The sequence below is a fragment of the Anser brachyrhynchus genome (assembly GCF_964034855.1).
Source record: "Anser brachyrhynchus genome assembly, chromosome: 5".
In the NCBI taxonomy this organism is placed as follows: Eukaryota; Metazoa; Chordata; class Aves; order Anseriformes; family Anatidae; genus Anser; species Anser brachyrhynchus.
This window is the reverse complement of record NC_137699.1, coordinates 33,750,687-33,771,008: the sequence shown is the minus strand read 5'-3', so window position 1 is coordinate 33,771,008 and position 20,322 is coordinate 33,750,687. Positions and strand designations below refer to the sequence as shown.

At 37.8% G+C, this 20,322-nt stretch overlaps 1 protein-coding gene across 6 annotated transcripts in view; it reads left to right on the top strand.

Moving 5' to 3' along the window:
- PHF21A (PHD finger protein 21A) overlaps positions 1 to 20,322 on the top strand; it is a 133,819-nt gene that overhangs the window by 25,108 nt on the left and 88,389 nt on the right. For 4 of the 6 annotated variants that reach the window (XM_080592875.1, XM_080592879.1, XM_080592876.1 and 1 more), the window contains exons 2-5: positions 7,296 to 7,336; positions 11,933 to 12,067; positions 16,373 to 16,405; positions 18,506 to 18,592. In XM_080592875.1, the coding sequence (XP_080449001.1) occupies positions 12,014 to 12,067; positions 16,373 to 16,405; positions 18,506 to 18,592 (174 nt within the window). In that variant the 5' untranslated portion in view covers positions 7,296 to 7,336; positions 11,933 to 12,013. The remainder of the gene's footprint in view (positions 1 to 7,295; positions 7,337 to 11,932; positions 12,068 to 16,372; positions 16,406 to 18,505; positions 18,593 to 20,322) is intronic. The other 2 variants (XM_080592878.1, XM_080592880.1) reach the window with 1 other exon arrangement.

Here is a 20,322-nt window from a genome sequence, read left to right as displayed (position 1 = left end):
CACAAGCCAGCTCTCTCTAAGATGCAGTGGGTTGCTAGAAAAGGAAAAAGTTGGGCACTCAGTCTGAAATTTTTCCTCATACTTAAATGAATAAAACATGAAGTTGGAGATCCCTCCACTCTTAATGGAATTGGAAAAAATAAAATAATACTTTAAATACTGGAGTAGAGTTTTAATTTTTCTTTTCTTTCCGCCTTCTGTTTTTAAAGCAATCACTAGGATTTCCTATTTCTTTAACCCGTTTCAAACACCGTTCTTTCTAGAAAATAGTGTTCTCTTCGCTTTGCAACTCCTTCTCCCACATCTCCTTTTCCCAAAATAGTCCTCTGTTGCTGAAGTATAAAAGGAAGGCAGAAACTTCTCAACCACAGGAATCAGAAATTTATAACACACCGTAAGAACAGTAGATGTTAATGAAATGACTTTTCTAGGCATGTAATTTAAAAACAAAACAAAACCCAGGCAAACAAAGACTCTGAACAACTTCCCTTTTGAATTGTTTTTGAATGCTGAAACAAAACAATGGGCTTGTACAGCTAGGAGGACAACTCCGTCTGTTTTCTGTTTACCTTCCATCTTTTTCCCCCCAGGTGTATGTATACTTGGTAGCTGTTAGGAAAATAAATAAATATAAGAACAGTTCTAAGACTTCAGGAAAATCTGTTAACTTGTTTAAGTGTAAAAGCAGTTTAATTGATGAATTTTAAAACAAACCTTTTTCTACCAACTTTATGGAACATTGCAGAATGCAGCAAAAAAATTGTTGAACCATCACCACACTCAACCTTCCACTGATGCGTATCTTAGCACCATGTAAATCTTTTAATTTTTGGAAAAAAACCAAAAAAACTCCCATCTACCAGCTTCAAATATGAAAACTTTGCTCTTGCACTGCTAATAAAGCATAAACTGAGTCTTCATTAGGACCAGGGTTTCCTTATGGTGTTTGTAGGGATAAACAGCACAACAAAGCTTACCAGTGTGCAAGTTCAGGTCATCCTACCTTTCACGTGAGCAGTAATTTAGCCATGCTGCATAGGTGGCTTTGTGTTTATCTAAAACTGGTGAATGGTAATTCACTGAGCAGAGTGAGGCTTGATGTTCTTGTTAGTTTTTCTCTGTCTGCAGTACAATAGCTGTTGAATACAACAATGCTGTAAAACATCCCCTTATGGGGTTCTGGGCACAAAACCCAGAATTGTAGTGGTGATAACTTTATGAATGTTAGAAAGGGTTATATGGGAAATATATGGAGTCCTTGGTACTTAGTAAGAAGGAACTTCTGCCAGGCTTGCCAACAGTCACAGGTCAGGCAGACTTTCTATAACTTTCTGGTTTACTTTTTAATAAAAGTTACTGTGAATGCCTTGTTTATCATATGAAAGGAAATTAAAAAAAAAAAATTTTTTTAAATGGTGGCATCTTAGCCTTTTCCTCTAACAGGGCCGAAGGTAGATGTGTGAGAAAGTGGGAGGATGAGTATTTTGTTTTTAAAGGTGGATTAAATGCTTAATCCTTCGTGAATTAAAATATGCTAACTTTTTTCCCTTTCAAGTGTAAGTGGCTTTAGGATGTGCTTCTCTGATTTGAGAAATGCACAGTGAGCGGTTGAAGAAGAGTGATGTGTATTTATGTGTAGGTAAAATGTGCAAAGCCATGTGTCGTATAAATCTGCTCAGGTAAGAGAGACAGGCCTGATGTTTTTAAAAACATCCACGAGCTGATTTTTGACCAGGCCAAATGTGCTGGTTCATTTTCCTACAGTGGGTGGCTTCATCGCCTACCCCACCCCGAGCTTCCAGCAAAGGCTGAATTCACAGAGTTACTAAGGAGCCTCTGAGCTGTTGTCAGAGGACAGCAAGACTCGGAGGGTAATCTTCATCTATTTGTGTGTGTTTGACTGCCATGCCGAGCTTTGCTTGGTAATTTTAAAATGAGCTTGCAAAGTGGTTCTGTCTTTACAACGGGATGGCCTTCTTAGCTGTAGTGAGTCTTTTAGCTCTCTGTGTGGTAAATACAGTGCTTGTTCTGTAAAGACTGGTGATGGTGTCACATGCTTCCATTTAAAGTTAGTTTGATAGTTTCCTAAACTGTTTTAGAGAAGGTGAATCAGTCTGACCCCAAATGAAACAGGCTTTTGGTGTCTTAAACTCCAAGTTGTGTCTGTTTCGTGGCTAATGGTCGGGGCAGAGAGGGCCCTGAGATAGGATTGGAGCTTGTAGTTTGAACGCTGGGGGTTAATGTCTGTATCAGTAGAAAGCCAAAGCTCCGTGACCACTGTGGTGGGAGCTATCCACCAGGAGAACTGGGAGGAGGTGAGCGGGGGTCCGGGGGAGTTATGCAGGCGAGCAGGCCTGCGGCCTGGCCGGTACTGTCAGCGCGCTCGTGGTCATCTCGGTCCCTTGCTGGGCGCCTGGGCCAGTGCTGACAGGAGCTCTCGCAGCCCCGGCGTGACGACCTGGTGGGACAGCTCGTGCTACCGGGCAGCAGGCCTCCTGTTGTTGCCTCCTCGTGTTCACCCAAGTGACAGCCCCAGTGGTGCTAACGTGCCCCCCTGCAGCGTGAGCTTGGAGAAACGTAATCTAAGAGTCCTTTCTGGGCGCTGCTTGGCCTATCTTTTCTGGAGGCTGTGGAAATCCTGTTGACAAGTATGACTTTTTCTTTTTGTGACTAGAAAATCACAGTAAAAAAAAAAAAAAAAACTTTTATGATTTCTTTTCAAACTTTGATGATTTTTTTCTTCAACCTTATTGTTGTAAAGCTGTACTCTAAATTGTGTGAGAATGGCAAGCTTAAAGCCTCCTCTGCGCAATAATTAGTCCTTTTTGTCTGAGCTCATCCTGTGCAGCAAACAAATCAGAGGCCCTATTGATAAAGAAAATAATAATTTAAATATTGTAGTGTGATACGTGTATATAAAGTTCCTGATTAAAGTTGCATGGTGTAACAGTAACCCGTGCTAGCTTTCAGAGTTAGGAAAAATGCTAGCCAGAAATGGCTAAACACGACTGTTTTTCTCACTTTTTTTTCCCAAATGAGTCTCTGGTTATGATACAATAAAATTTATGTTATAACTTTAAGGTCACAGTAAGTATCTGACTGATGTACCCAAACATTTTAACATACAGACACTTAGCATTTAGGTAGTCTTAGATAGTCTTAAATTGTCAGGTACTATACACTAGGATGTTTAACCACCACATGTAATTCTTCTGATGTCCTCAGGGGCTATCAAGCCTTAGACGTAGGAGTTTGTGTTTTAACTTTTCTCCTTATTTCCAGACTTCAAACAGTTTAAAGTTGATCTACAGAATATGATTGTTTTGGTAGCAGTGGAGTATTTTTTCCCTTACACATGCTGTCTAGAAATGTTGAAAAGGTTAAGGTCCTCTGTTTTATTTTTATTTTTAATTACTTCAAGTGTGTGTATGTATATGTATAAAGTTTGTTTGGATACAAGTGAGGTGTTTTCTGGTAATCATACCAAGAGTATTAAAAAAAAAAACAAACAACAAAACAAAAACCTATTGTGTAGGAAAAGGAGCTGAAAAACTAATACATCTCTTAATGCTAGACTACAGACTCGCAAGAATAATTCAGGTTGCAAGGGACCTTTGAAGTTATCTGGTTCTACCCCGTTGCTCAGAGCAGGGCCAGCCTCAGATCAGGTTGCTGAGGGCCATATGCAATCAAGCTTTGAGAATCCAATTGATGTGTTTAAAAATGTGACTTGTTACTTTTTATTAAGACATTCAAACCAGTTAGATGCAATTTAATTAAAGTAACAGTTAAAAGGAAAAAAAAAAAACGTTAATATGAGTGATTGTGAGCTGTTTAATTTTAACTCCCTGGTGTATTTTAATTTTAACTCTCTGGTGTGTTTTTTTTTAGTGAGTAAGAGGTGATGTGAGTTTGTGTATCTTCTCTTGCTGTGAACAAGAGATGTGATTTCATCTGTAGAAGCAGATTTTATCTGGTGCCTCTTCCATTAATACTATTTTGGGTTGCCTTCCAGTAGCCATGAATACAGAGTTGTTGAGAACCAAGCTGCAGATTTAGTTGGTTGTATACTCTTCTTTGGCAAGTTTTCAATTTGGGATTTTGAATTGTCATGCTCCACTAATTCATTATGGCTTTATGAAGTACAGTTAAATTCTGTTCTTCAAATAAGCTGTCAGTGAAAGGAAGTGGACTGACAGTTCCTTCATTTCTCAGCAGTGACTGCTAGTAAGAATGTTTATGCAAGCAACACCTAACACCTCTGATATTGCTACTTAATCTGTGTCTGGCTTGGAAACAGGAGGGGCATCCTGACTTCACGTTCTCTATTGCCACATGAAAGTCATTTAGCCAAAGAAACTCTGCCTTCTTGGGGCTTGAATCTGTTCATGCAGTAGCCATCAGTAATAATGAGTTCAGGCCTTCCTGTCTCTATTCACTGATGATGCAGGTCATCAAAAAGGTACCTGAATATGGAGGTGATTGTATCCTATCAATATAACACACTTCTTAATTAGCAGGCTCCATAGACACTCTCTCTTACTGGGGTGGGGAAATGCAGGAGTCAGTCTGGCATTCTCTCAGCTGCCCTTTACAGGAGTATTACAATGGCCTGAGCAGCAAGTATCTGCCTTTCCCCTTTCGTGAGGACCGTAGCTGTGGATCTTTTGGATATCTCTTAAGAGAACTGCTGTACACATATATATCTTCTGATCCTTTTCATTATTCTGTGGTACAAAGAAACACAGAACAAAAAATTAATCAGAATCATGTAGGCCAGCTAGTCCTCTGCATAGGGACTTAACCACTTGGCAGGTTAATTGCAGGGACTAATGCGTAGAATGCTAGAAAAATATTAAGAACGATGGCGAATGTAAGTCCATTCAAGATGCTTGGAGTTACCAGACGGGGATGTCTGCTCTTGATTTCTCTGTCTCAATCCCCTGTTTAAGAAAACTTGCTTGTATCAGGCATAAGTTTTTCTACAGCTCTCAGTAGTGCGCTGCTTACGAGGGAACCATTTCTTTATTTGCTGTAGAGCTTAGATGTTGAATTTAAAAAAAAAAAAAAAAAAGCATGCACACTGAAAACTCAGAATGAGAAAAAATTACTCAGATGCTTTATTCTTTAAGCTTATCCTCTCTGCTAAATGAGGCAGAGATGCCAGGAAAAATACTATACTTGCATGAGGGCAGAACTAAAGTATTTTGTATTGTTAAAGGTTTGACTTTCGAACATTGACCTGCTTTCAACACTTAAGAAGAAAACCTGTAGTAAGTCATACACAGAAGAGGATGCAGATGTATTTCCATTCCTGGTCTAGGTCCTCTTTAAGTGACTTCTCCAAGGCAACACAGCAAATCACTCGGAGAGTCACGATTAGACTCCTGGTGTTCCCAACTCTGTCCTCGGGAGCCCCTGGGTTCCCAGCCTGGGGTTGCAAACATTCGGAGCGGCTGCAGGCGGCTTGGAGATCGGTAACTCTGTTCTCGGTGTTAGCTGAGGGAGAGGGATCCAGCCTGGAGGAAGATAGGGCCCCTCTGTTGATAGGGGTCTCTATGTAGGGGAGGAAAATAAAAGGAAGGAAGGAACAGTTAATCATGCTGTTATTTCCAAGTGGCAGTATTCTCTTCACATTGTGTGTACTCATACTTCAACCACATAGATGTTTTTTGTTTTTTTTAATCATTCTAGGACTGTATTTGCAGATGTGTAGTGTGACTGTTTTGTTTAGCTTTCCAGAGTCAGTCACCTACAGCAGTGAGATTTTTTTAATAGCAGGGAGATGCAGTCGTTGCAGTTGCTTGTTGAAGAGGCACGGTTAGCGCTTCTGTAATTAGAGAGCTTCCTCTATAGATTTTTTGGGACCAATAAAATCACTGATAGATGGTAGGAGGTGGTGGTGACAAGTGAAGTTTTCAGTTGGAGAGGAAGCAACTGGAGTTTGAGAATTAAGGCTGTCTCTTCAGGAACTGTCAATAGTGAGGGTGTCGCAAGTTCTGTCACATCCAGAACAAACGCACTTAATTTGATTGCAGTTTCCAAACAAGCCATCCTCCTCTGTCCATACCCATCCATGCTGGATGTTGTTTATACTGATCTGAAACTGCTCTAAAACGAAGGTTACAGAAGATAAGCTGTTACATCTTGTTGTTCAAAATGCACAATGAGCTTTGAGACTAGGAGAGGACAATCCCACGCGCTGCCAGCTGTAGGCTTCCCATTTTCTGTTCCTGTGTTGGTGCTCATCAGCACGCTGGTGCTGCTGGCTGGTGCACGCTGGCCTCTGCAGAGTGAGAGATCACAGAATAGTCGAAGTTGGAAGAGACCTCAAAGATCACCCAATTCCACCCCCCTGCCGTGCGCTGGGACACCTCCCAGCAGACCAGGTTGCCCAGCGCCCCATCCAGCCTGGCCTCGAGCACTTCCACTAGGGCTGCACCTCTTCATGAGGCTTAAACTTCAGCTCGGAAGTGACTTCTGTGTGGATAGAAACATTTCTGTGAAGATCTTGTTGGCTGTGGATCCAAGCTTAAAATAGACTAATATTCTAGTATTTTACTAGAAAATTGGAGTGTTTTGGAGTTTTTTTTTAGCGTCAGGCAAAGTAATTGAAGAAATGAGGTATCATTTGTATTTTAGCTATCTTTTGAGGACTCTGACTCACAAGTTTTTATGATTCATATACGGATGACTTAAGAAGTACCACCTTTCTGTGCTGCTCAATGTTTTTCCCCCCGTGACACGGGCAGTGTGCCTTCTCAGCCTACGTGGTTCATGACCTAACATATTAGCCTAAACTGCCATTGATTTCGGTTTACGTTAGTGCTCGGGGATTTGGGCTCTGGTGACTGTGCTGACATGCCAGCTGCTTCACCACCTCTGTTGTGCTGCTCTAACCTCTGGCAGAGGAGGTGCCAAAACATCCAGGGTGGGCAACCTCATCGTACTGAGTTGTGGCATCTGACAGGCTTGTGACGTGGATCTTAATAAAGTGACGGAGAAGAGATCTCCCCCAGGGGAGGGGGGCACAGGCCTTGGCAGAGGTGGGAAGGCTTGTATGTGTAGTCCGAGTGACTGTAATAATTTGTATTTTAATCCACGTTAGAATTGTAGGTCTCCTTGTGTTTCCCTTCCCATGTCACATAAATTTTCTTTCAGTGGTATTTTTAGCTAACTTCTACATAAGTAAAAACAAAAAAAAAGACCCAAAACTTCCCAATTTTTTTAATTTATCTGTTTCAAATTGTAGTTAAGCTGTTTGTCATTATTATTTTTTTTTCTCTCTTTTGCAGGAGGGGGTAGAGAGCTGAAGGGAATAACTTCCTCAAAACTGGTAAGTGCTCCTTCCCTGAGCTAGGATGGTTTACCTAAGAATAGATGACACACAGAGCTGGCATGTGTTCCTGGAAAAATTTGATGTTTACTGAAACTGAAATCCTATCTGTTCTTATATTCAGAAATTAAATCTTAAAAAGTAAATGTTACAGATGGAAGCCCCAGTCCTATAAATAAATTCACTGTAGGGTTGAGATTTGGGCCTGAGGGTCTGTAAGTACAGTAGACATTTAACTTCATCTATTCAAAAATAATAATGTTATTTTTTCTGTACAATGTGAAAAATTTATCTGAAGGGATTTTGGGTGCAAAAAGACTTCTCTCTAAAATTCTAAAGTTATTTAGGTCCTTCCATGAAGTAATTAGAGAAGTAATTCATGGTTTTTGTGTATGTCCTACCTTTTGTTTTTGTATTTGTGTGTGTGTGTGTATAAGTTACATAAGCTGTGTTTTTAGCGTACTTTCCAAAATAGCCATAGTTTAAATAGCTTTGTGATGTCTTAGAGTTTCTGAAGTGGATTGCATTTTTTTTTTAATTGGGGTAATAATAGAGAGGTACTAATGCTCTTACATGACTCTTGCAGAGTTTGTTTCGTTCAGTCTCCGTGCTTTTATGAACATGTAACATTCGTGCTGCTCTAACTGAGGTGAATTGTGGTACTTTTTCTGAGTGTGAAATTTTAAGTTTTGAAGCGATCACATCAGAAGTAAGGGATTGTTTATGACAAATGTGTGCCTGCAAGAAATTGAATGGAGGACTGCTGCCTCCAAAACTTGAAATTAATCCAAGGAATGGCAAATTTACATCTCGCTGTTGGTGTTCTTCCTGGTTGTGGCTTGGAAGTATGTCTGTATGTGCGAGAGATGCAAGTACTCCCCAGTCCTCTGCTTTCCCTTTGGAAGTCGCAGTTTCTAGCATTCAACAAGGCATTTTAATGTTTTCCTTTTAAAAACTAATGGGATGAAGAATGTTTGCAGACCAACCCGTCCATGCAATTTCAATCATCTACAAGGTTTTTAATTAAAATAATAATTCTGCTGTCATAAGAGTAAAGTGGAAAATGCAATATATTTTATGATTAATCCAGAGATAATTTTATACATCCTAGGATGTGATATTGTAGCTAGTTTATAATGCCACTGATCTTGAGCTGTTAAATCTCCCCTGGAAGTTGAATCTGAAAGAAAAAAGCTCAAGGATATTGAGGATTTTTGCACTTAAAAAACGTTTGACCACTTGTTTAGGAAGTTCTGTACCTGCTTTTGAAGGAAATGCAAGCAATATTTAACCAGCTCCCCTCATATATTTCTAGACTTATTCTACATAAAGCAGAAAAAAGCAATCTAGGACTTGTTGGATGTAAAGAATGATCACTTTTTTTAATTAACATTGGCAAAGTGTTTAAGGTACTTCAGGGGAATTTCAGACAGGGATAACTTGATAGTTATTCCTGCTTGGGGAGGGAAGCTACAGAAGAAGTGTGTTCTAGAGTGCATCAGCTGAGTAACAACTGTATATATTTTATTTCTGAGAAATTGGCAACTTGGCCAAATTTTAAAATGATTGTTTTATTTAAAAAAGATTGTTCTCCAACCCCCAGTAATGATTTGGATGCTCAGGACACTTCAGAGCCTCCCGATGAATTCTTCATTGACCTTTTCCTGTTTCCTCATCTTTAAAGTGATGGTGATGTGTGTTTCAGCTCGGCTGCCATGCCAAATATATGGTATCTTGTTTGTAACTTAACACAATTCCAGTAATCACCAATATTGGTCCTTTTTTTGTGTGAAAGAGAACAGTGGTGCTGCTAGTGACAACTACAGCAGCTGGAGAGAAGGTGATTGCGAAAAGATTATGCTTTACTGTGGGGCCTTTGCTGATGGAGCAGTGATAATTTCTCTTCCTTATGTATGAGACAACGAGTTTTTGAAGAGAGGAGGTAGTTTCCCATGTTTAACATGTCCTTCCGTGTCACTTTGCCAGCAGAAGGCAACTGGAAGTAAATGACACTGCAAAGCAAGTTGCTGTAATGGGAATGCTGGAGGGGGGGACAGTAGGAAGAGAGCGAAGAGTTGGAAAAGCTTTAATTAAAAAAAAAATCTCTTATTTTCTCTCATCTTTTCTTGGAGGCTTCAATCTTATGCATTGAAATTAATTCTACAGGATTTTTTGTAGTATGATGCCTATTTCTAATTCATATATATTTTAAAAAAGTTTGTGGTTATGAAATCTTAAAATCTAACTTTAAAATTACAATAAAAGAAAAATCCAAAATTATAACAAATATTGTCAGGTGGATCTAGTGGATGATGGGTGTTTTGCTAGAATTGTTTTGTTTTTTTTTTTCTGGCTTGCTTGTTCCCCAGTACAACAGCAAATTACCCTTGTTCCTGTCTACAACTGTGTAAACATGGATAGGCTGAACAGCCACTTGCTTCTACAAAGCACTATCACTTTTTTCTTAAACTTCTAAAAATTAGTGTGAAAAATCCTTCTATCTGCTCAAGGTGTCTATGAAATGAAGCTGGATTATTTTTTATGAACCATCAATATTATATTTATAATATCTGCCTGTCAAATTAAGTTTTGCATTTGTGTGGTGTCTTTTTTTACTCCTCAGAAGTGCCACATCACTTTTCACGTGAACTTGTAGTAGGCTTTACAGTCAGGTGTATTAAAATCGTGTATATCTTTTACAGTCTGAGTTGCGACAACTTTTTTTTTGTCTGTTTTGCTCTTTAAAGTTAGCATGAAGCCATAGAATGATAGTTGCTGTTTATCACGATCGCCATCTCATTCATGGAAGACGCCCTGAGAAGAACTTTGTTTGTGCCTGCCTGTATCTTTACCTCAAAGTGGAATTTCCAGGGCTTATGAAAGACTTTTTGCCTCTGCAGTGGGATCCAGTTTTCATTAGTCACTCTCCCACGTGGTTTTCTGAAGCATGGTTTCTTTTGAAACTGCAGTGATAGGGACTTAATGCACGCTGTAGTTGTTCTTGTCTGTGACTGGAAGTAATAATCCAGGGTTCTGTTTTCTCATTAAGGTTTGTGGTAATAGAACAGGGAACTATATGTAACTTCCATGTATCCCTTGATACAAATTACGATTTTATGGAGAGTGGTGCTGCAAAGGCAGCTGTTCTAGCACTTCTGTCACGTGTGGGAGAGACTCTTGTAGAAGGTCATTCTATGTGTTGACTAGAAAGTCTGATCAGGCCTTTGTTATTTAAATAAGTAACTTTAAACTAACAGCAGACAGCACTGAAAAAGAATGAATTTAAATACAATGCTTTTACAAAAACCCTGGATAGTCTTCTCTTTTCGTAATGTGATGTTTGGAGGGAGAAACAAGGCTAATTTAAAAACCAACCAACCAACAAACCCACCACTTTTTATTTTAAGGAATTCAGACTTGTCCAACACTTAAGTATACTGTGTATTTAGACAATATTAAAATTAATTTCTCTAATTTAAATTAATTATTCTCTTTTTATAGTCTACATGCCTAATCTAATCTGTCAGTAGCCTTTTGAAAGCAATGAAGTCCCATTATGTAGGCCTCTTAGTTGACAATACTTGTGCAATAATTGTGAGCAGTTTTCAAAAGATAAAAAATTGGAATTGCTTTAACACTCCAACAATTTCATGTGTGATGTCTGGATGGAAAGATCGGTATATATGATTTTCTGAGATATTCTGTGCTTATGCATTTATATATGTCTCTATATAGATATTTGTATATATTTTCATCCATTTTTTACACAAGTTCTGTTGTGTTTTGAACATATAGGATATAGAAGGGAATCTTAATCCTGTTTCAGAATCATGATACTTTTAACATATTTCTGAACAAAAATCACTTGTCTAGCTTTCGAGGCTTTTAGAAATAGGGATGTCGATGCTTTTCTTTGTCAGAGGTTAGGGGGATTAATTTGTTTGAAGTACAAGTGAAGATGGTAAACTCATACCTACTGGAATTCTACCTAGAAACAGCAGAGGGTTTTAAAGTTAATGCTTTTTAATATCTTGTGCTTTATAACTATCTTCTGTTCCTTCAAAATATGAAATGACTAACTCAGCACAAACTTTAGGCATTGCATGTTAATGTTGTTCTGTGAAATTACATGCAGACCATCCCATCTAAGAACAGCTCTAAAGTCTCATGGAAGTATGGTAATGCAGTACATTCTGGTTAAAAATTTATTGCTGTTAGGGTTACAGAATTTTAGCCTCAAGAATATTTTCTTGTCTATGCAGATTTTTTTTAAAACATTCTCAGTAGCCAAATTTCTAATTTAATATGCAACTACAATGGAATATTGGTAGGAAATAACTGCCTGCAAGCTAGGATAAAGTACAAGTATGTCAACTTTGGGATATGTGAGAAGTAACAAATCTGGCTAAACTACTCCCAGAGAAGGCATTCTGTACAGCCGTTAGATTTCTTGTGATTGAAAGATCGCTTTTTTTTTTCCTAGACTAGGAAGCTGCAACTGAATATAGTTCACTGAATTCTGCTCTGTTATACTTTTTTTTTTTCCAAATTAACTTGTCTTTCAGTAACTAAAGCAAAACATTTATTTTTCTATAGTGTTGTTGTGGAGAGGAAACCAGAAACTAAAGGCACTGGAATCAGCAAAGACACATCTAGAGAAAGTGGAGAAGGTAGAGAATGGAGCTGCAGACTCTCCAGGAGGCTCTGAAAGTGGAAATTCAGGTTCACCAGGTAATTTGTATTCTTTCTTGCTTTATATTTGTAATTAATAGCAACGTTATTATTACAGATACAATTACAACTAATGGTGGTATTGGGTAATACCATTACAACTATAGAAGTAATTGTCTTACAAGCTTGGAATTGCTTTAGAATTTCATACCCTGTATTTTGACCCTACCACCTGTTGTTTTTAGCAAATGTGAAAAAATCTACATATCGGGATGTGGGTGGGGATTTTTTTGGATATTTTGTAGAAGTGATAAAAAACAGTCTGAAAACTCTGTTCAGTAACTTGTGTCTGGAAGGGTTTTCTGATATTCTAAAGCCAACTTCGGTATTAAGTTGGAATGAGAAAAATATGTTGGAGGAACTTCCAAGCAAAGGTAAGAGGACATGTGCATATTAATTCAAACAAGTATTGAGACAAAATTGTTACAGACATAAACAGAGTAGCTGCTGTCTAAAATGTTAAATTTATCAACGAAGCCTTTTCGAAAGACAGTTCTCCAAGTATTTCTCAAGTATTTCTTCTGGACCTGAAACTGACAACTGTTGCACAGTGGATAAAAGAAATTTGCAATGAGTTATGCTGATCGGTTTTGCAAATTTTGGAAAATGTTTCCAAGTTACCTAGAACACTTGTTTAGACAAGTCATCAGATGACTTGTTCAGTAGTTTTTGCAATGATGAGCGTAGTGCAAGAACGTGAGTGGGTGGGTTAGTAAAATGAAATTTCATCTGCTTTAATAAAAATACAACTTGCAGCTGGGGAGAAAAATGATAAAAAGCTATGGATGAATTTCCAGAACTACAGACAAGTATTTTGCTCGCCTCAAACTCCAAGGCCCTTGCCTTCAAAACTTCGGTGAAGCTTTGTTATGGGGGTAATAAAACTAAGAAATTACTCGTGGTGTTACTGCAGGCATTAAAACATTTAAGGTTGGTAAGTACTTTAATGTTATCTGCTATGTGGTGATCAGAACTCTAGTAATACTTGTGTTCATATAACAGCATTTACCAGTTGTGTATCTATATTTCTCTTTACTCATAAACTAGCCAAAGATTTTGAGGCAACAATTTTTTAATAAGCTTTCATATCCTTTTGTAATGATGATGAAGAAAAAGGATGAAGACTGGAAAATGTTGAAGACTTTTTTAACATCCTAAAGATTTTTTTTTGTCCCACTTGCCTTTGCTCTGCATAGCCCTCATCAAAAGTTAGGTCTGCACTTAACTGTGATTACATTTGGTTTTAGTGGATGAAAATAGACAAGCCATTACTGCAGAAAGTGTTCTTCATCTTCAAGAAAGGTGTATATTCCAATTACTAAGGTTAAGAACAAGTCTAAGTATTTACAATGGAAAATAACACTTAGAGTAGTATGTTTGGTGCTTCAGTAAACTCTTCTAGAATTGTGGACAAGTGGTTGCTGCTGTGCTGCTCAAATGGCCACCAATAGAAATGTAAATTGTTTTTTGGCACAAAAATCTTCAAATGAAATGTTTGAGTTATACTGTATACATTTCAATTCTTTATTATCATTATCTTACCTTTACATTTTAATTCTTTCAACTAGAAATATAATATATCCTTTTATTTGACAGTGCCCCAGGATTTCTGGACAATGGTCTCACTTGTCATCGTCTACCTATTTTTTTTCCAAGGACTTATTTTTTTTTTTTAAAAAAAAAAAAACTTGCTAAGACTCACACAGTCATATTTTGTCCTCCTTTTGTACCTGGTGGACAGGTGTCTGTGATGAAGTTCAGCTTTTCACTGTGTGAGCAGAGCCTCCTAACTTCCTGATGCAGCATATCACTTGTCATGACTGCTTATGTAGCTGTAGACAGTGGGTGCTCAGTATGATTGAAATTTGTTTGTAGAATAGCTCGTTATTTCCTGCCTATTCCAGTTCACCTTCAGAACTCTGTCTGAAGCTTTGATGCTGCCTGTTTGGCAGAGTGTATCTTAAACTACTACCAATAAAGACCCAAAGAAGGTTTTTAGCTGTTTAGGAGAAGATGCTTCTTTGTTCCAGTTCGATGATTGAAGGTTCCTCTATAAGTGAGGTCCGACCAGGTCACTTACTATATTGGAGTACAATTTAAATATTAAAATATCTTTCATAGCCAAGCAATCTCTTCCTGAGAAGAGATGCATCAACTCTAGCAGAGCTCTATTCTGCTACTGTGTTGTCTTGATTGAGGTTATTTTGAAACAGTCTGCTCTTCATAGTTTTGATCACAAGAGATGTGAGAGGCACTCTATTTAGCTGTTCTCTCAGCAGGGTTGGGCTTCATGGATGACTCTTCGAGCTGATGGGTGGAAAGAACCAAAAGCATCCTTTCTCTTTTCATTTATTAGCAAAAAGAACAGAGTATTTGAAGATATCTTAACTTTAGCAAACATTTTTCTTATGATTCGATGATGCCATATTACATGATCCATAAATTTAGCAATACATTATGAACGATTTACAGCCACTGACTATGTTGTCCTGTGGTTGAGTCTGTACAAGAACTTCATATGTGTCAATACAAACATCTGTTTTTTTTTGTCAAACTCTGATGTGTCAGAAAGCACCGAGGAAAAGTGAGCTAAGCACGTAAGCACACGGCTAACATAGCACCTCAACTTCCCACGATACCGAATGATGAAACAATAATAATTCAATGTAGATAAATGCCAAGAGATGCGCCTGGGAAAAACTGTCCATCTTGTATCTGTAAGAGCAGACAGAATTAGTACTGAGCAAGCAGTTCTTGTGGTACAGACTACTTGAATGTTGCATGCAGTTTTAATCCCTCTTTCTCCCAGTGATGGAGAAGAACTGGAGAAGTACAGGGAAGCATGCTAAGAGTGAACAAAGCAATGGAATGACTTGTGCATGAGGAGACTTTCAATCTGAAAGAGATGGCTTATGAGGAATGAGATGTGGAAAAAATGTGGTATGAAGAAGATGACTAGAGAAACAGTAAAGGAATAGCTTTCCATAATTTCATTTGCCCCTCATGCACACGTTAATAGGAGGCAGATTCAAAAGAAAAAGGAGGTCCCTTTACCTAGGAGTACTACAGTTTAACTTTGGAACATATTGTTACAGGATTTGTGGTGTTCTCTTGAGTTCAAAAAGTAATTAAGGCAGATCAATGGAAGAAAATTTTGTTACTAGCTATTGAGCATGAGATACCATCTTTGAAGACATCCAAGATCTAAATTTCTAAAAGATGGGGGATGACACTCTACACTTTTGCAGTACTCCTCCTGATGGTCATGTTTGCTATTGGCTAGTACTGGAAAGATGTTAGAGCAGTTAAACCTGTGGTCTGGCTCAGACTTATTCCTCTGTTATGTTTTTTTCTGATTAATGCCACTTTTAGGATGTGAAATGAAATACACTTTAAAAAATCATTGATAAGGTGAATTCTCTGAGCCCTATCAATGCAGGTAGAATTAAACATGCTTCTTTTTTGTTCTGTCTTTCTGTTCCTCACTCCTTTTCCTGATTTTGATGAGGCGATGGAGAAGAAAGTACAGACTTTGCCGTGTTTTTTCTTCACATGCAAAGAACAATGTAATGTGATGAGACTTGGCTGTAACCAGAAAAGAAATTTGGGGGTGGTGGTGGTGTGTTGCCTCTTCATTGTGGGCTCTAGTTTTCTTTAGTGACAGCCTGATAGCTCCCCTGCTTATCAATAGGCAGCATCTTCCTGCAGCTGCCTGAAGGAAACGAAGGAGGAAGAATAGTGAATGGTAGCCATCTGTCTGCTTTCCCTTGGATGTGGAGGGCATCTCTTCTGCAATGATCTCAATCTCTGACTGAGGGAGGAAAGTGGCAGAGATACTTCTGAACATGGGTCTTCCATGTGGTACCAGCCAAGCCAACACACAGGCGTTCCCTTAGTACTTGAAACGTTCTGTGCTTGAGTGCACAAACAGCTTTTGTATTTGCAGTGATTCTCTGATTTGTGTTTCTTGTGACTGCAAGCAAAGGAGGCTACAGTTCTACAGAAGGCATGGCTGTTAGATTAGTTTAAACAGCTGCTTTAAATTGTCCTAAAAAGGCATCACTTGTTCAAGAACTGTTTAGGAGAGGGAACAAAAGTGGCAGATTAGTGATAGTTTTACTATATCAATAAGAATGGGTTTGGAAATTATATGTATTGATATTCCTCATGGATTATGCCTAGCTATTGAATGCTATGAAATGTGTATTTTTTTTAAAGTTCTCCAAAAATGTTTAATTTTAAACTGTTCAGTAGGATCCTTAATGAAAATCTTAATTTTATCTCTTTGCATCTCTTTCTTTCTAGAAACTGGTTGCTCAAATGAAGCAAGATCCGCAGGTAACTATTTCTTTTTGTATTGTATTATTTACCCTTAAAAATACAGGGAATAACAGTGCATGGGAATTTTAGATACTTTATGTTTTTCCATGTTAACACAGTTTTTAAAAGAAAGCTATTATGAGCAAGTCTTTAAGCAATGACTGGATTGTTCTTTTAAAAGAAAAACGAAAAATCCCTGCAGATAAATCAACTAAACAAAAAAATTTCACCAACACTCTTGGAGCCTTTTGTCTCATTCTTATAAGTATAAATCAAGGGGCTCTTGCAGGCTATGGTACAATACAAGTGTTAAGTAAGTTTCTGGTTCCACTGGAAGTTTTTCTTTACAAAAACTGCCACTTGCTTTTTTCTTGTCTGAATTACAAAAGAAGAGAGAGGATCCTCCTTCCAAGAAATGTTGTCCAAGTGAAGAATAGAATATTCAGGTTGAATACAGTCTTAGATATCCAACTTCAGCACTGTGATGCCTGAAGAGTGGATACCAGGCCTTGTGGTGTTTCAGAGCTACTGAAGTTAGATAACTAGACTCCTTGTGTAGACAACAGAAGTCATCTCTTTCCCAGTTACAGTGTAAAGAGACTTGGTTTGTCTTGCACAGCAATTAAGCACTCTAGTTATCTGAATGGGGAGTTACGTGGAATTAGTCTAACCAGTGTGAAATGTTGAGTACAGGGATAAAGAAAAGCAGCTCACTTCTGTTTTACTATTAAGTGCTTCCATTCCCATACAGTACTGAATGCACTGTGATTTTCTGCGTACATATTTTCTGATCTAAGTGGAGTGGGAAGACAGCTTTTTGTAACTGTCAAGTACAGAAAGACCCCTGACAGAAGTGTTGAGGGAGGAGTAGGATAATATTGGAAAATCTACTTGCTAGAACTTCCTTATTCTGATGGGGTTTGGGAAAGGTCTGCTGCTCTAACTTGCTGGGCTAGTCTGCTAATGATTAGCCTGCAGAGTAGTTTGCTTTCTGTTCGTGTCCATTGAAAGACAGCTCAGGGCTGCAAAAAGCCATGCAAAGTTCATGAAGCCAGGAAGAATGAATCTGGTCCCTGCTTCCAAGCTCTTAATAATCTGGGATAAAAAATGCATTAACTAGAATCCAGAGAAAGGGAGGATGACTGGTCAATATCTGGTTTTGTTAGGATTGTGTTTATATTGGAGAGAACTATCCAGAGATAACTGAGTTGAGATTGTTATACATTTTGGAATTGTGGATGAATATAAAAATGGGCAAGTTGTCTTGAGCGTGAAGTTCCTATAACAATATTAGTCTCATGTTCTAATATTTCTATGTAACACAACAAACCTACATCCTCTAGGGTAAAGAATTTGCAACATAAATGATGGGGGGGGGGGGGAATGCAGAGAAGTTCGCTTCCCTGTCACATTTCTTCAGAGCTTCACAGGCTTTAAACTGAGTGCAAATCTTTTTTAAATTTTATTTTTAGTAGAAAAGAAATAGTCCTGGTAAAAATTGTGTTCTCTCTGCATCTTTATAGTGATGTTTATTGCTTTTAAATCTTAAAGTGCTATTGTAAGCAAAGTGCTGATATGAATGATGTGCTAAGGCAGATGTAATTCTCTTAAATATAGTCTAAGGCATAAAAATACGTGGAATTGAAGACTTAGATATGTTAGCCTTCATTTGGCATGTGTGGCAGTTAAGATTTAATAGATATGGTTGCTGATGCTCAACACAGTCAAATGCATAACGTCTTTGCATAAGTAGCATAGGTGAGTGTGCTTTAGGTGACATATTGTTGCATTTAATATGATACAATTGCATTATATATTGACAAACATTTCTTGTTTAATTTGTAAACTTGATGGAATGTATAAATGTGCTTTATATTGTGGTGAGCACTAATGGATGTTCAATGAAATCTGAATTCCAAACTGAGTTGTCTCTCTTTGAGTGCTAGAAAGGTCCTCTGATGGTTTTTGCACTCAGTGACTTAAGTAAGGCTTTGTTGAGCCTCTTGAATTTTATTGGCTGTACATCCAGAGGTGCTGTTATCTGTAGTATAATATGAAAAAAAAAAAAAACCTTCCTGCTACTACTCTATGTTAACAAATGGAATATCTTTCTCACAGATATTTTTTCTTTCTAATCAGAATGCTGATTTGAAGAAACAGCTTCACGAACTTCAAGCCAAAATCACAGCTCTGAGTGAGAAACAGGTAGGGAGATGTATTTTTAACACCCTTTTCTAAAGATGTATATTCTCCCAGCTTCCAAGAGTGCTGCTATTTTTTTTAAAGTGCAAAAATAAGTATGGGCAAACAGGCATTTGGGATTTATATTTGATTTCTCTCAACAAAAGATAGGATGAATTATTGCAAGTCTATCAAACAAGCAACTACTGTAATCAGTGGAAGCTATAACAACAAATTACCTAGCATCGAAACTAATGGTTTGTATTAAGGGAGCTGGGAAAATGAAATAATTTTGTCACTTCCTTTATTGTTATTTTGAAATTTATTCTAAACCAGGACATCCTGCTTTAGGCAAATCTTTAGATTCTGTTTTCATTGGTTCAGACTGTTGCAATTCTAAATGAGGATGGTGGAATTTTTCTTTGTGTCAAGCCCAACTAAATACATGTTAGCTTAGGTACCTAAGAGATGAATTGGGGACTTGTTCCTTGTTTTTACCACGATAACTTGCATTTCAATTGTCTTACATTTGCTATTTTGTAGGAATTCTCTTCAATAGGTCTTAAGTATTAGTAATAATTATAAATGAATGCTTTATAGAAACACTGTGGAACTGGATGATGCATCTTGCGGGTAACTAGAAGGAAAATAACAGAGACATCTGAAAACATCTGAAAACTTGTTCTCATTTGTGTTTTTTAACAAAACAAAACTTTGTAGACAGAAACCCTGAAAAACTTAAAGTCCCTGATTGTGTTGCTGTTGGGTCAATAACTGAACCAAATTAGGTTGGTTGCTAGGGTGAGGAGCTTACACCTTTTGAAGATGGGGAACATTTCGAAATGTGTGCATAGGTAAGGATAGAGTTACACATCAGTGTCATATCTAGATACCTCCATTCATCACTCATTATCTGTATCTGCTCTGAGAATTACCTTTTCCCAGACTGGAACAACTGCCTTTCCTAAGAAAAGGAGTAGACAGTGATTAACATTTATCTAGAAATTTTGTTTACTAAAAATTATAGTATGTTTTAGTAGTGGAACAATGAGTCTAGGAAAGAACATGTAAGGATAATAAAGAAAATGATTTTTTAATGAGAATACTAATTCAGCAAAAACTGAGGTTTTGCTGTTGTGATGGCATGTCTCTCTTGAAGATGATTTATTCTCTAAAACCAGCATGAGCCTCTGCATGTGGCTGTGTCTCACAGCAAGCAGCTTCAGAATTCTCTGGTAAGCTCTGGAGGCCCATGATAATTTCAAAATTAGCTTGCCTTGATGCCACAAAGCAAATTATATTGACTACCAGTTCACATGATCAGCAGGGGTAGGCAGCGCGATAGTGAGTGGAAGATAAGAAAATATCTTGTTGTAACTTTTAAACTGATTCATAACTTTTAAGTTACGTTATGAAACGCATGTTAGTGTATACACTGCTTTAAATTATCCATTTCTTAAAAAAAACCCACAGCTATATCTTCCTCGTACACAGCTGAAAGTTACAGGTCAGAGTGCTGAAGCACACTTGTTCATGAGGATTAACATGGGCTATGTTTCCAACAGATTTAAAAATAAGTTTCTGATTTTACTTCCACCACACAGAGAATACAGTAAATATGAAGTCACGGTTTGGTTTCAGTCTTTGTATTTTTATAGTTTTGGCTATCAATAGGACAGTGACCTTCTCTCACCGTTGAAGTTTAAATACTTGATTTCATTAATTTACCATTAGACCACAGAGCTGCCAGTGTC